Raw genomic sequence first — 15,056 nt, forward strand, 5'->3', positions numbered from 1 at the left:
TTGTAACTATTCTATGTATCTATTTTCCTTTTTAACTTTTCGTCGCACGTTTGTTTTTAATACATTTATTTAAACCTCAATTATATGCCTGATGTGCATTTTCTTCTCCTCACTCATACTGCAGCACACGCTAGCTCTCTGGGCCTTGATTTATAAAATAAAACAACAGCCACCACGAAAATACTTTTGTTAGAGTCCATGATTTATATCTGTATTTTTGTATTTTCCAGTCAAATACAATAATTGAAGACTTGGACGCGGGGCAAGTCGTATTAATGGCGATCAATCTGGGAAAAAGAAATTGACGAGGAGCTCGTGAAGGCAGCTGGCCTAACCACTGGGGCCTGAGTAGCCGTGACGTAATGTCCTCTCCTGTATTTTTCGAGGAGGAAGTTCAGCGGTTTTAGAAAGCAAGAATTAGATTCGACAATCCATTGCGTTACTTAAAAACCACCTTGTTTACTTCGTAGGTTTTTTTTACGCCATGCTCTTGTAAAATGGTGCCATTTTGTAAGTCAAACGGGCTAAATTCAGTCTGATTCGGGGCATTACGGCACTGACCCACATCTAAATCGAACTCACCTAAATAGCCCCACCTCCAGTCCTGTCCAACCAGGTCAAGCTGACAGGGATACGCATGATTTGAAACTGTGGTAGCCCGATTGTACGGCGTCTTTGCCAACTATTGGTACATAAACTAACGTAAAATCTGAGAAAATTGTCTTATAAAATTGTGCTTCTGCATGACGTATGTTTTGCAGCCAAAATGCTGCAGTTTTAAAAATGATGACCTGTTTTATAGCCTAACTGAAAAATTAAAGTGTCAATCATTTAAAATGTCACCTAATAAATGATACATGTAGTTTAGAGTATAATTTCATACAGCAAGTGTTTACAGTAGGCTATGTAAGCAACAAAAACCAATAGCCTACCTTACATAACTTGCTGGCATATTTTCTGAACAGTTTTGCTGCTGGAGACCTGTTCTCTCATGCTAACTGTCAAATCATTACAATTTGTCACATGTCCTTGTAAGTGAGAAACAGAAAACATTGTTTTTTTAAGAAGTGGTGGTTACAAAGTTGCTAATAGAATGTAAAGGATTCCTTCAGCTGTGGAAGTCAGTCTCACTGTTTGTTTACATTTCACACATGTGACTCTCAGCAGTTTCATTGCTTGGCCTCTCAACCAATCACTCACACACATCACCATGCAGCTGCAGCCTGCAACCCTCTTTACAGTATGGTATTGCCATTAGTGTTGTGGATGTTAAGCACGTTACAAATTCTGTTTGTCAAGTAGTGAGCCGTTGGGTGAATGAACATACACATACTAAAATAATAACCTTGATCCTTCAATACTTTTGAAATTTGAAATATTAAATCATAATCTTGGTACTTTTGTTCTTTGGTTGGGCCACCTCCTTACCTACAATCAAAAATATCAAAATACATTGCATTGTTGTTTTTTAAATGTCCTTTTATCAGATATAAAGCTAATACATTTTAGTTAGAAGTAGCCGATGTCTACACAGAAAGAATATCACAGCTTAACACCAACTGAGTGGACTATTCCATAACGATGCAGCCAGTGTGAAAGAAGCATGGATGCTTCTAACAAAGATGGGGAGCATGCTAATACAACTGTAACTGACCAAATATAACAAATTTATCAAATACTTTAGATACTTTATTGCCTTCCAAGAGGCAACATGGATTGAGGGGGTACTCAGGGGTCTTGTGTTACAGTGAGTGCTTTACGCTCGACAGCGTTGGTGTTGAGGTCTGTGAAGCTGGGAGTGGAAAGTCCAATGATCTTACAGGCTGTGTGTGTGATTTTGAGGAGTTTGTTGCTGTTGATAACTGTGAGCAGGGTGAAGCAGCAGGTGGAGCAGTGGAGGAGGACGGCTCTATCAAAGTATAGCACTTTTATAAAGTAAAGTTTACACAGACATTCACAATGAGGACAAACAAAAGACACAGAAATAAGGTTACCCAAGAAAAGGCAAGGACAGCAGCAAGACAAAGAAACAATAGTGGAGAGAGAAACATCATTACATAAATGCGCATATGTAGAAAAAGACTACTAGTCTGAGCTTGTCAGAGAGGACCGAATCTCATCATTTATAAATTCTAAAGATATTTAGTGTTGAACCACATGCCAAATGTTTTGATTGTGAACATTAATTTAAAGAGATTTAAATACTGTATAGTGTCAATATAAAAGGACTGACAGATAACCAAGTAGCTCCTTGAATAGAATATGACAAAATTCAAATAAGGTTGAGCATCAGCTTTGTGGCATTGATTAATAATGTTAGTTTGTCATGCTTTTGTTGATTACAGTAATTGAAACGGGCAGGCTGTTTGGCCAAATATCTTGTGATAATAATAATGCTGGCTAGGCATGATTCATCTATCTAGCTAGATATAACCCAGAGTAGGTTAACAGAGTTAAACCATGAGGCCTTGGCCTTAACTAAGCAAATAAGGAAAGAGAAATTGATTCCTTAGTCCCTAGGACTGCACTGAACTATTTAAATTTCACAAACTGATTGCTCTATCTGATTTCAGGCCATGAATCTGTGTTCTGTGTGAGCAGCTAGAATCTTCCCTGAGGGACAGATAAATGATTTTGCAATCATTACACCATTGTATGTTATTAACTCTCCAATATGGTGATCATGATGGGGATCACAATTGGGACCTTTGAAGATACTTTGCAGGTTACCCATCGTAAGACTGTATCTGTCTCATGTCAAACTATTTCAAATGACTTTTGTCGCAACTTCTACAGTTTTGGTTTCACTTCTAATATGAACAACACTTCTGGTTTGCCACATACTTCCTCTAAGTTGTGATGCTACTGTAATTATTAATAACTTTTGGTCCAAGTACGTAAGTACTAGCTCCAGACTGACGCACTTTGATTCTATTCTATGTGAATGCTGTGATTCCCATCTTGACTTTGCCTTCATCCTCCACCTCCTACACCTCCTCTTCTCAAGACATTTTGATGTGTTCTGGTCTGAGGCCAGTAAAATGAAACTGAGGCTATTCTATCTAAATTATCTGTGGTTGTTGGAAAAGCTTATGCAGAAGTTAGTGCGCAACACTCAGGGTCAGCTAGAGCTCCGCCTTATGCTGCTCAGTGGCTTTGCAGATTTGCAAACTTGATATTCTCAAACTGCAGCTGATCCCAGATGCAAGGCTTTCATAGAAGCTCACAGCTTGGAAATCTGAAAGGGTTAAATCAATGTCACTACAGGTTGTATGGCACTTGAATTTCTCTCAGAGAATTTGAGGATAAATTTCACACATGGATCAGACTCTTTGGTGGACCTTCAGTTTGTATAACCCGAGTGAAGTTTATTAATATGGAAATGTGTTTTCTCAGGATATTATTACCTTTAATTATGGCTTACCCAAGTTCAAGAATATCAGAGTGCCATTTCTCAAGTGAAGTATTACTGCACTTCCAGCTTCCCTACCCTTGATACAGAAGCATTACACAGACAATGAAGGCACACAACTTGCTGTCCTTCAGAGTTCAAAAATGATGTCAGGCCTCACCTTGTTAAAATTGCTTGACTGCTAGAAGAACTCCCGTTTAGTCACAACTTTACCAGCCAGACACCCAGACTTTTTCTGTGCAGTGTGCTCCATGTTCTGGACCTTGGTCACAGCTATCTCCTATCACCGAGGAAACTGAAGCCTTGAGGAGGCTCCAGAGCTTGAATGTGGCCTGTGCTGTAATAACGTAAGCACTTTGTTCTTTCTCTTCCTTCCTCCTGGTTGCAAGGCATAATCGAAAATGAAGTAATTATGTCTTTAATTAAAGAGAGTATATTTGAAATCTTGCCAGCACTCTGGTCAAGATGACAGGGGCTGCAGGTGGTGGAGGCTGCAGAGTGGCGTACAGCGTACTGAGTAGAGAGACCGGCTTTCAACAGGAGGATCCGGGCTCAAGTCAGCAAGCATCTGCCCTGCTGAAGTGTCCCTGAGCAAGACACTGAGTCCCTACCAGCTCCAGTAATGATTAGCTTGTGGACGGGGCAAGCAAAAGACAATTTCCCTACAGAAAAGCCTTTTCTCTCTATTTAAGATCAAGCAGCTGCCAGAGGAAATATTCAAATGCAAGACATTGCAGTTGCTATTTCCTAAGTCATAACACTTTAATAGCGATGTCCAAACAGCTGAGGGTGCTGACCATAGGGGCTGACTAACTGGACACTCAAACCAGCTTCAAATGCCTTCCTGCCCAATGGACTACTGATAGAGGACAATCTTCTTTACTCTTTCCCCTAAAAGTTAGGATTTCAGAGAGGACAGGACAACACAGGCAAATTGGAGGGTGAGGGAGTCTGCAATTCCCTTAATTTTACCACATGATTTGTAATACAGGGGAGATGGAAATAGCAAACTTGCTTGTGGGATAAATAAAGTTGAATTGAATTGAATTGAATTGAATTGAATTGAACTGAATTAAATTATTTTATGAAACTATATTCACTTGTTCCAATCCAAACAATACACCATAAAGTTGATTGATCAGAGTGATGTTAGACTATAGCATTAAAACATCATCTCTAGGCCTACATGACAATGATGGTGATAAACATGATTATGATGATGATAATGATGAATATTATTATTAGGCTATTATTGTTGTTGTTGTTAGCTTATTAAATGATTTTATTTTTTGTAGTTTAGCTACACAGTCAAGGGAACTGCTGCAAGCTGGGGTGGTCTGTTAGGCTATACTCTTCTATACGGACTCGACAATACAACGGCGTGGGTTAATTTGTTAAAAAAAAATAAAACAAAACAGACCTCTCATAAACAACTTTCTACCATCACAGACAGAAAAGTTTCTCCTCTGGTCCACAGCTGAAGTCCACGCCCTAGTGGCGTACAAGCCAGCAGAGTCCGAGCAGGGATCCGGGAAGGCGGACGGACATAACGGAAAAGAAAGGGACCGCAAGGACATCATGATCCAAAACCCCGCTGCCTGAAAACCGACCGCTCAGATTCACCACCCAGACTGATATCTAGTGTAAGGTAAATCATTAGTATACCAGCATTATGATACTGACCTCCTCGTAGACAGCATTATGTTCATTGGTCCGACATAGATAGGCTACACTCGGCGAAGCTGAAATGTACAACTACTCTCTTCCAGGCTGAGCAGATTACTGACGTTAATGTAATTGGTACGGCAGGTTATCTGTAGGCTGCTATAATAATTGTGAATACGGGTTTATTTGCTTGTAAGTTGCCCACTGACTGTTAACAGCGTTTAGGTCGCTGGCAGAGTGCACCTTAAATTTATCCTCACTGTTTTCAGGGGAAACTCCAGATCTACCGGATAGCCTATTGATGGGATAGGCGATGTGAAGTCGGCTATGCTAGTCATAGGATAAAACACAAATCTTATGTCTGTTTTGTAGTTTTTCCTGTAGTTTCTGTTTCACAAAAAGTCCACGAAAGTCTAACCTATTAATACACCCAATCATTTTTTTAATAATCTCTTACAGTGCTGTTAGTTTGTTTTTCCATAACCTTTAAGGAGCCAGGGTTTTAGACAGGATCTGTATCCCTAGGGTTGGGTGTGTTCCAGACACGAATAGTCTGTTTTTGGATATCTGAGATTTGCCAAATTTCCTGTCAGGAAGAGACAAGGTCTGGTCGGCTCAATGGGGGCTGACTCATCCAGTGGAAAGAAATCATGTTCTTCAACAGCAAAGACAATTGAGGATTGAGGGTCTTTTACTGTGTTCTTTATTCTTTATGAATCCCTCCATAACTAGTCCACTGTTTAGTTTGCATTAGGCCATAGCATAAACTATTTAAGATGTTTACGTTAGCCATCAGTAGGCAATTTGTGTAAAAAAAAAAAAAAACCCTGAATGACTGTCCTCCATTCTTCCTGTCAGAGTTAGAGTGTAATGAGACTGAAACGGTGGGATCACTGAAGGCAATTTTTGTGACAAACTTTGAGGAAATAACTAAAATATTATCCGTCTCCACTTTGACATGAAAATGCTTAATCAGTATTACAGAATATCCCATTTTAAAATGACCAAAAATTTTAATAGAATGCACAAAATTGTGAGTGTAGATGGATCCATGGTAATCTAATGACACTGGAGCTGCAGATGATACAGCACTGAATGTGTAATATGTTATGGATGGTATTAAGAGAATGAACCTGGTGTATGTGAATGGTGTATACATTTCCCTGCTTGTAGATACACAAAGCCCATATTTGTACTTGGAGGGTGAAGTTGGCTCGTGTCGAATGCGTAGCCTACTCTGCTGCCAAGTTATTTTTTTGCTTATCCCCACCGCCCCATGTTTATCTATACTACACATTAAATACTTTTCATATCGATCAAGTCATGCTAAATATATTTTAGAATGAGATATTTTACCCAAATCATTAATGCTTATGCAGCATGTTCATTAGGCCTTTTGAGTTTGAATGACATTGCAATCAACCCCCTGCCTGGATCGGTGACAGATATTGGAAACAAGATACCTGCAGCTACAGTAAGCAAATTGCAGAAGGTGACTACGAACAGTTTAGAGCAGCATCAGTAAACTTAAGTGATGAGTCATTGCACATGGCAGCGATACACTGCTGCTGTTAATGCTATGGCTGTGATGTTGAACTGTTACCTGTTTCACTTAAGAGATCAGTAGCTCTAAGACTGTGTGCAAGTAATAGAAAGATTTTTGTCAGTCAACAAGGCGTGGAGCCACATTACAAACGATTGTCTGGTGTGTGTGTGTGTGTGTGTGTGTGTATGTGCGTGTGGGGTGGGCCCCTTGGTCTATGTTACATTCATGTCCAAATGGCTATCACAAGCACCGTAAAATGAGTCAATTTCTCCTTTTGTGGGCCTTTATTTTTTAAATAAAGAATAATAAAGGAGCAATAAAGGATCACTACTCCACAGGATAAATGAAAATGTTCTAGCGTTATGTTTAGAGTGTTTTTTGATACAGGGAATGGTGAATAGTGAATAGTGCCCCGTCTCGTGGTCTGAATGTACTGTATGTAGGCTGGTAGAGGTGTAATGTTTCCTGAATATAAGCTAGTGAAAGTCAGGAGTTTTGTATGTGATGAGAAGTACTTTGAAGTTAAAGACGAGATGAAATGAAAAATGCCTTTTTAACCCTTTTAGATCACATCCCCGGTCATACTGTGCACCTATTTAACAATATATGCCAAAAAAAATACCAAAAATCAATTTCATTGTATTCTTATATCAAAATTCAATCATGTTTTCTTCCTGTAAAACAAAATATGCCATGTGCTTACGTAAGCATGCCCGTAACTAATTTCAACCAATAATATCATGACATCCACCCATCAATCAATCTTCAACTTTTAGCACACAGAGCTAAGAGGCTAAGATTCATTAGTTAGCTAGCTAGCAACAGCATGGTACTTCGGTGTGTCTTCGGGTGTTATGACACACCCACTTTTCAACGTTCAAATCAAATTCCTCCCAACGTTATGTCCCGCCTGTCTTTCCTGTTTCACTCGGAAATACGTCACGATACGGAAGTTAGATACTCTCGAAATGCCGTTTCATCTCGACTTTAAAGCAGCATTGGATTGGGAGCTAATATAGGGATTACAGAATGAGTGATAGTGATGAAGTGATGAAGGCATGGACAACCTACTCAGCATAATTAAATGAGACAAAGACTAAGAGAAAGGTTGATTGAGCAAGGATAAGGGCATGTCCATATTTATAGTCATGGTGTATGAATTTAGAGATAATCAACCGATAATCAAAAGGACTCTAAAGCTGTCTTGGTGATGTTTTTGATGTAGATATTATATGGTAGGTCTGGATTTAAACTAAGTCTGATGTCTTTAATAACCTCTCTTGATGCTAATGCCATAACTTCTCTCGTGTCTGAGTTTACATGCAGCAAGTTTATATTTATGCAGTTTTGTTTTTCATTTCTGAGACATGATGCCCTGGATAGGAAACATGAATGGAGTTGTATAACAGTGTTTCATCTGCATAGGAGTGATAATCTATGGGATGTTTTCTGATGATATTTGGTAGGAGCTAGTATGTGTAATGATTAGTTACACTAGTAATCTGCCAAGGACTGAACCCTGTAGCTCTTTGTTTACAACTGTGGGTGGTTCACATTTACCATTGTTTACTGTACTACAAATTATTGTGTGTTGGATAACAAACCATGAAAAGGCTTGACTATGTAGGCCATAGTCATTGAAGATTTGATATGGGCCTTTATTTTTCTTCAGGTTAGTAGGATCAAGGTTAAGTTTTGAGGCTAAGGACAAGAAAAAATCCTTGAATCAGTTATTTGACCTGGTATCCTTCTGGAATGTCAACAAAGAGGTTATTGAGATGGTGTAGTAGGATGTAATGTTGAAAAAAGTCATAAAATCATCACTACAGATTGGAGAGTATTTTGTTTATAGTGTGAACGATTCTGTAATAGACTACTTGTGGTTGTATTTGTTGTCCTCAGTCAATTTTGAGAAATAGGTTGCTTGAGTAAGAATAAAGGTGCATTCGTATTCTTTGTCATCATGGTGTATTAATTTAGAGATAAATAAGAGATAATGAACATTAATCTATTTAAAGAGGTAGGGTCTGGGAATTCTTCCAAACCTCTGAATAACATATTTTTCAAGTACGCTAAAAAGAAAAGGAAACTCCAGTCAAAAGACTTTTCCAGACAACATTAATAATATCAGGTAGGATCTGGTGATTGTAATTATAATCAGACCATGATTTCTGTCTGGTGCTTCACCTCAGTTTGGAGCAACATCATGATAATTAGCAGTTTCGAATTGAAGAAATTATTACTTTTGAGTCTTGTTTTTTGAGTATTTGAGTATAACAAACAATTAGTGCCAGTAGGGTGCCATAAAAATGTATTTTATCTTCCAAATTCAATAATCTATTAGAATCAATGTCAGCAGGTGTGTGTCATTATGTGTAGTTATAGGCATAATGTACAGTCTCTGTGCACCTGACAATACTGAAACAAAAACGACCTCTATGGCACAATTTACATCATGATTTCACTATGATGTTCAAAACTCGATATACTAAGAATTAGTATATCAGACATATAAGACAGCCTTGTGTTTTGTGATAGCAGTAGTAGTACTTTATTGATCCTCAAGAGAAAACTTCCTTTTTCGCTTGTGTCCTCAAGTGAGAGCAGAGGTACAAACTAAACCCACCCAGCAGCTGGTAGGGATTTTGCGTCTTGCTCAAGGACACTTCATCAGGACAGATGTGTGTAGACACGGGGGCTTGAACCCCGGTCCTGTGGTTGAAGGACGGACTCTCCAACCACCAGGACTCTCCTTCACCCTGCTGCCCGGAGTAGATACTGGTTTTGAAAACATAAGACAAACCGGTCTCTTTCATACCTTTTTTAGACTGTGAATTAAATGGTGATGCCTGTATTTCACCCCTCTATGACCGAACCAGTTTCACCATCTTGTGGCCTGATTTTCCAATCTTTGTCCCAACAGGCGCCATGATTCCCGTGACAGAGTTCCGACAGTTCTCTGAGCAGCAGCCAGCGTTGCGGGTGCTGAAGCCGTGGTGGGATGTGTTCACCGACTATCTCTCCGTCGTCATGCTCATGATTGGTGTGTTTGGATGCACCCTCCAGGTCAGTAGCGCTGCCCCGTCCATGCTGCCTCTACTTTGAAAGGGGAATCAAGTGAATAGGCTACTCTTTGTTTCTAGATAAGCACAATCTGAGTCAGAGAGAAAGTGTGTCAAGACGCCCATTGCCTGGTTCTGGTATCAGGTTCTGTATTAACTTTTAACAAGAGAGGTATAGAGTTTTCTCCAGTATGGCTGTTGAAATAAAGAATTCTTGAAAATATATGTTACTCTTATTCCTAATGAATGGAGCCACAACTATAAACCATATACCTATATACCAATAATTAGCATATACCTATGCTAATTTAAAAGAAATTTCAACTGTAACATGCCTCTGGGGTGAAGGGAGTAAAGCTGCTAGTAAAGCTTTTCCCTACTATTCAAAAATTTGTTTCTCTCAACCTAGGGAAAGTTCACTGAAGGAACATCAGCTTTGTTATTGTAATTACTGCTGTGTCCCCTGCGTCGACGCCAGCTCAGATCCACTTACAGCCTCAGTCCCTGCACACAGAACCAGGACTGTGTGGAGCAAAGGAAGCATTCAGTGTAGCCGAAGAGTTTACCAGTGGAAACTTTCACCCACCCAGCCCCCTTTTAGTAAACATAAGATTCCAAACACCAGTAGCATGTCACTTCACTTCCTTCACTGTGTAGAAAAGGAAGGTTTTTGGCTCTGTAGTGTAAATATTGGAAATTATACCAAAAGATAGTATTAGAAAAAAAAAAGATTAACAGGATATTTTATCTGCAAATATCCTTTGTTTCCTCTGAGGGTTTACTCTCACCATACCAATGTTTGGAAATGATCTAACAGTTAGTGAGTGGACAATTAATGATGTTAGCCATCGGATAATTCTGACTAGTTTACTTCACGAGTGGGAGCACTATCAACATATATTTTTGTTTAATTACTGCATTTCCTGGAATTAAAGAACTGGAGTGTCTCATTACAAATACAGCGATTTTGGACTGTACCAAGTGTAGTGTTTTTTTCAACAGTTTGACATTCCTGCATTTGGAGTTAGCAGCAGAGACACAGAGAGAGCCACAGTTAGTAAAATTCTGCTGATCTGCTCTTCAGAGACCTCAGCAACCTGACTTTGCATTTTCATCTGTGATGTGCTGCAGCAGAACTGCATTACCCCTCCCTTAGTTTATAATGCCATTTGCCAGAAAAAAAAAAGATTGATTCAGTCACATTTTGTATTACAGGCATGACTCAAAATTACTGTTATATGGTTAAGACACAATGTGCAGTGTTGAGCATACTATTGCAAAATAGAGGACATAAAATGTCTCCCCCTCGAGCCTGACACAGTTAAATTAAACTAGCCATTTCCTGTTAAGACATAGCATAGCACACTGAATCAGCTGTTTCTCTTTGTGTGTATATTACCAGTAAACACATAAGGCATTTGTTGTTTACTGATGCCATCTTGTGGCCAAAACTATTGTCTCCCAGTGTCTGAATGTTTTTGTTTTTAAGTATTTTAATCTTACTTTCTTTGTGTTTTAATTTCATTTTAGGTGATGCAAGACAAAATCATATGCCTTCCTCAGAGAATGTCATCGCCAGACCAAAACATGCCTTCGGACAACAGAAGTAAAGCTGAAGTGGAGCCATTGTTACACTTGCAGTCCCATGTTTCAGCTCCGCCAAAAGAAATGAAGGGCTTAAAGACCGATCTGGATCTTCAACAGTACAGTTTCATCAATCAAATGTGTTATGAGAAGGCGCTGCACTGGTACGCAAAGTACTTTCCCTATCTGGTTCTTATACACACTCTAATTTTCATGGTGTGTAGCAACTTCTGGTTCAAATTTCCCGGCTCTAGTTCTAAAATAGAGCATTTTATTTCCATCCTCGGCAAGTGCTTTGATTCTCCATGGACCACGCGAGCCTTGTCAGAGGTGTCTGGAGAAAATCCTGAAGAAAAGGACCATAAAAAGAACAGCACCAACAGGTCCAACATTAATGTACCTCCTGGAGAGGGCAATCTGGAGAAGACACAGTCCCTCCGGTCCATCCCAGAAAAGATTGTAGTTGACAAGCCCACAGCAAGCGCTCTTGACAAAAAAGAGGGAGAACAAGCTAAAGCTCTTTTCGAAAAGGTAAAGAAGTTCCGTCTGCATGTGGAGGAGGGCGATATCCTCTATATTATGTATGTTCGCCAGACTGTGTTCAAGGTGCTTAAATTTCTCCTGATCATTGCATACAACAGTGTTTTAGTGTCTGAAGTGCAGATTACAGTGAAATGCAATGTTGACATACAGGACATGACAGGCTATAAACACTTCTCATGTAATCACACCATGGCTCATCTGTTCTCCAAGCTCTCTTACTGTTATCTGTGCTTTGTGGCCGTCTACGGATTAACAAGCCTTTACACCTCCTACTGGCTGTTTTACCGCTCACTGAAAGAATACTCCTTTGAGTATGTGCGGCAGGAAACGGGCATCAATGACATCCCGGATGTCAAGAATGACTTTGCTTTCATGCTGCACATGATTGATCAGTACGACCCATTGTATTCTAAAAGATTTGCAGTTTTTCTATCGGAGGTCAGTGAGAACAAACTGAAACAGCTGAACCTCAACCATGAGTGGACTGCAGAGAAACTGCGTCAGAGACTGCAGACTAATGCCAACAACAGACTAGAGCTTCAGCTGTTCATGCTCTCAGGTCTACCAGACACCATCTTTGAGGTGACAGAGCTGCAGTCACTAAAGTTAGAGATCATCAACAATGTCACCATCCCTGCCTCCATCTCTCAACTGGAAGACCTTCAGGAGCTGTCTCTTTACCAATGCTCTCTAAAGTTGCACACAACAGCTACCTCCTTCCTCAAAGAGAACCTGAAAGTGCTTCGTGTCAAGTTTGATGATAGCAGGGAGCTTCCAAACTGGCTGTATGGCCTGAGGAACTTAGAGGAGCTCTATCTCATTGGATCACTAAGTCCTGACGCCTCCAAGAACGTTCTTGAGTCGCTGCGTGAGCTGAAGTGTTTGAAGTCTCTCTCCCTCAAGAGCAATCTGACCAAGATCCCGCAGTCTATTGTGGATGTTTCAAGCCACTTGCAGCGGCTCTACATATACAATGACGGCACTAAACTAGTTATGCTCAACAACCTGAAAAAGATGACCAATCTGACAGAGCTGGAGATAGTGCGCTGCGATCTGGAGCGCATTCCACATGCAGTCTTCAGCCTCACAAACCTGCAGGAGCTTGACCTGAAAGAGAATAACCTCCGCTCCATAGAGGAGATCCTTAGCTTCCAGCATCTCCGGAAACTCACTTGCCTCAAACTTTGGTACAACAGCATCATGTATATCCCAGAGCATATCAAAAAGCTTGGCAGCCTGGAGCGTCTCTACTTCAGCCACAACAAGATTGAGATATTGCCCTCACACCTATTCTTATGCAACAAGCTGCGCTACCTGGACCTGTCCAACAATGACATCCGCTTCATCCCTCCAGAAATTGGAGTCCTTCAGAGTCTGCTGTACTTCTCTGTCACCTGCAACAAAATTGAATATCTACCGGATGAGCTCTTCTTTTGCAAAAAGCTCAAAACGCTAAAGCTTGGCAAGAATACACTGTCCTTACTCTCACCAAAAATTTCCTATCTGCTTCTACTGACACACCTGGATCTCAAAGGCAACCATTTTGAGGTCCTGCCACCAGAGCTTGGTTGCTGTCGGGCCTTGAAGCGCAGTGGCCTTATAGTGGAAGATGCACTGTTTGAAACATTGCCTTCAGATATCAGGGACCAAATGAAGGCTGAGTGAGATGCCTTATTGTAGCCAAAGTGCCAACTGTTCGTTTTGTCTACTAAATCATAGCTTTTCCTTTATATTAGCTGATTATCATAATCATGTATTACACTACCTTCTTGTTTTTGGACTACTGTTAAGAAAGTTGTGAGTTTGTTCATGTTTCCTTGATGAAGGAGAAAATTCCTCATTTGTATAGTTATCACGTCCAGTGTGGCTTTATCTTAAGAATGTCATCTACAAGGGCGTGTGCTCTTGTTCATTGATTGTAATTAACTTTTTTTTTATCTGGGCACAAGTTTTTCTGAAACACTTTTACTGTCACCGATGATTTGATTTTTGAGTGGAAATCTAAAATGAGAACCTCAATGCCAATGCCAATGCTGTATGGGACAGATATTGTGTTGCACTTCCAGAACCTTTTGTTTTGCTCAGACATAACAGGGATATTAGAGACTTGCAGTTCATATTCATCATGGATAGCAGCAGGGGGAACACAAAACATTATATAGGATATACATAAATACATACAGTATGTTGGTTAAACAATTCTATGTTATAGAAAGATTCTATTTATGGGGCAATACATTAAAAGATTATATCATGCTGCTGTTATTCATCAGTTCTTGAAATGTACATAAAACGTGTGTATTACAAAAATGTATTTTTATAAGCAGTTTTTTCATATTGATGAACAATAAAAACAGCTGATTTATTTGTAGTTAAAATGTCTATGTCAGTGTTGTCTTACTTTTTTTATATATATATTTTGATTAGGTAGTTTTTAGGTTGGAATTGCCTAAAGCCTCCTAACAAAACCTTGTATTGGCAAAAATGACTGGCACATTTTGACAAACATATATGTTTTTTGTAATCCAACCATGTTGTATCACGAAGGAGATTCTAAATTCACTAAATTGGTAAGAACAAATAAACTAAAATTCATTATATCACAGTATATGAACCTATGTAGCCTATATTAATAATCCATTACGTCATCCAATATGTTATTGTAGCCTGATCCCTGAAAAAGTGGCCTAATTAAATAATTTGTCAGTCTTACAATTCTTAATTCCTCTTGGTCTGAGATAGGTTGCTGTATCATTTTATTATATATTATAATTATTATAATTATTATTGTTATTCTTATTATTATTATCATTATTATTACCAGCATTATTGTTATCATTATTATTATTATTATGATTATTAGTATTATTATGTTAGGTCTGTTGTTATTATATTCATTCATTTTATAGTCTAATGAAACCATGGCCTTTAATGCTATTATGTAGGCAATATGCTGTCTCGAATCAGACCATGAAACCTAAATGAATATACTCAGATTATACTCCGTTTCTACAATACAATGTACAACAGCTGGTGCAGCGTGCCGGCTGTGTCGCCAGTCAGAGGCAGAGGACCCGACCATCTGAAGAGAAGTGGGGGAAGTCAGCTAAGCTGCTTACCAGCCCGGCCATTAGGCCCACGGTTGAGCTGAGGCAAAGAATGAACGGCTTTGTTGCAGTGTCGGGACATGGGATGTAAGAAGACGCGCTGTTCGGTACCGGCATCAACATAACTGGATCAAACC

The 15,056-nt window shown here is 39.5% G+C and overlaps 1 protein-coding gene across 2 annotated transcripts; it reads left to right on the forward strand.

The window, feature by feature from the left end:
- The first annotated feature begins 4,936 nt into the window (after nucleotides 1–4,936).
- Nucleotides 4,937–14,164, forward strand: lrrc8c (leucine rich repeat containing 8 VRAC subunit C). 2 transcript variants are annotated; one of them, XM_071926220.2, is made up of 3 exons: nucleotides 4,937–5,060; nucleotides 9,547–9,689; nucleotides 11,216–14,164. In XM_071926220.2, the coding sequence occupies exons 2-3, from the start codon at nucleotides 9,552–9,554 to the stop codon at nucleotides 13,475–13,477; spliced, it is 2,400 nt and encodes a 799-aa protein (XP_071782321.1). In that variant the 5' UTR covers nucleotides 4,937–5,060; nucleotides 9,547–9,551; the 3' UTR covers nucleotides 13,478–14,164. The 2 variants fall into 2 exon arrangements, with proteins under 2 accessions (XP_071782321.1, XP_071782322.1); XM_071926221.2 differs by having other exon boundaries at nucleotides 4,938–5,055.
- The last annotated feature ends 892 nt before the right edge of the window (nucleotides 14,165–15,056 follow it).

This window comes from Centroberyx gerrardi, chromosome 9 (assembly GCF_048128805.1).
Source record: "Centroberyx gerrardi isolate f3 chromosome 9, fCenGer3.hap1.cur.20231027, whole genome shotgun sequence".
NCBI classification, from domain to species: Eukaryota; Metazoa; Chordata; class Actinopteri; order Beryciformes; family Berycidae; genus Centroberyx; species Centroberyx gerrardi.

What these genes read in the sequence shown, in the direction of transcription:
- lrrc8c (XM_071926220.2), top strand. Translation starts at nt 9,552, where the DNA reads ATGATTCCCGTGACAGAGTTCCGACAGTTCTCTGAGCAGCAGCCAGCG. An exon ending in TGTTTGGATGCACCCTCCAG is followed by an intron (nt 9,690 to 11,215) that starts GTCAGTAGCGCT and finishes ATTTCATTTTAG; the next exon opens with GTGATGCAAGACAAAATCAT.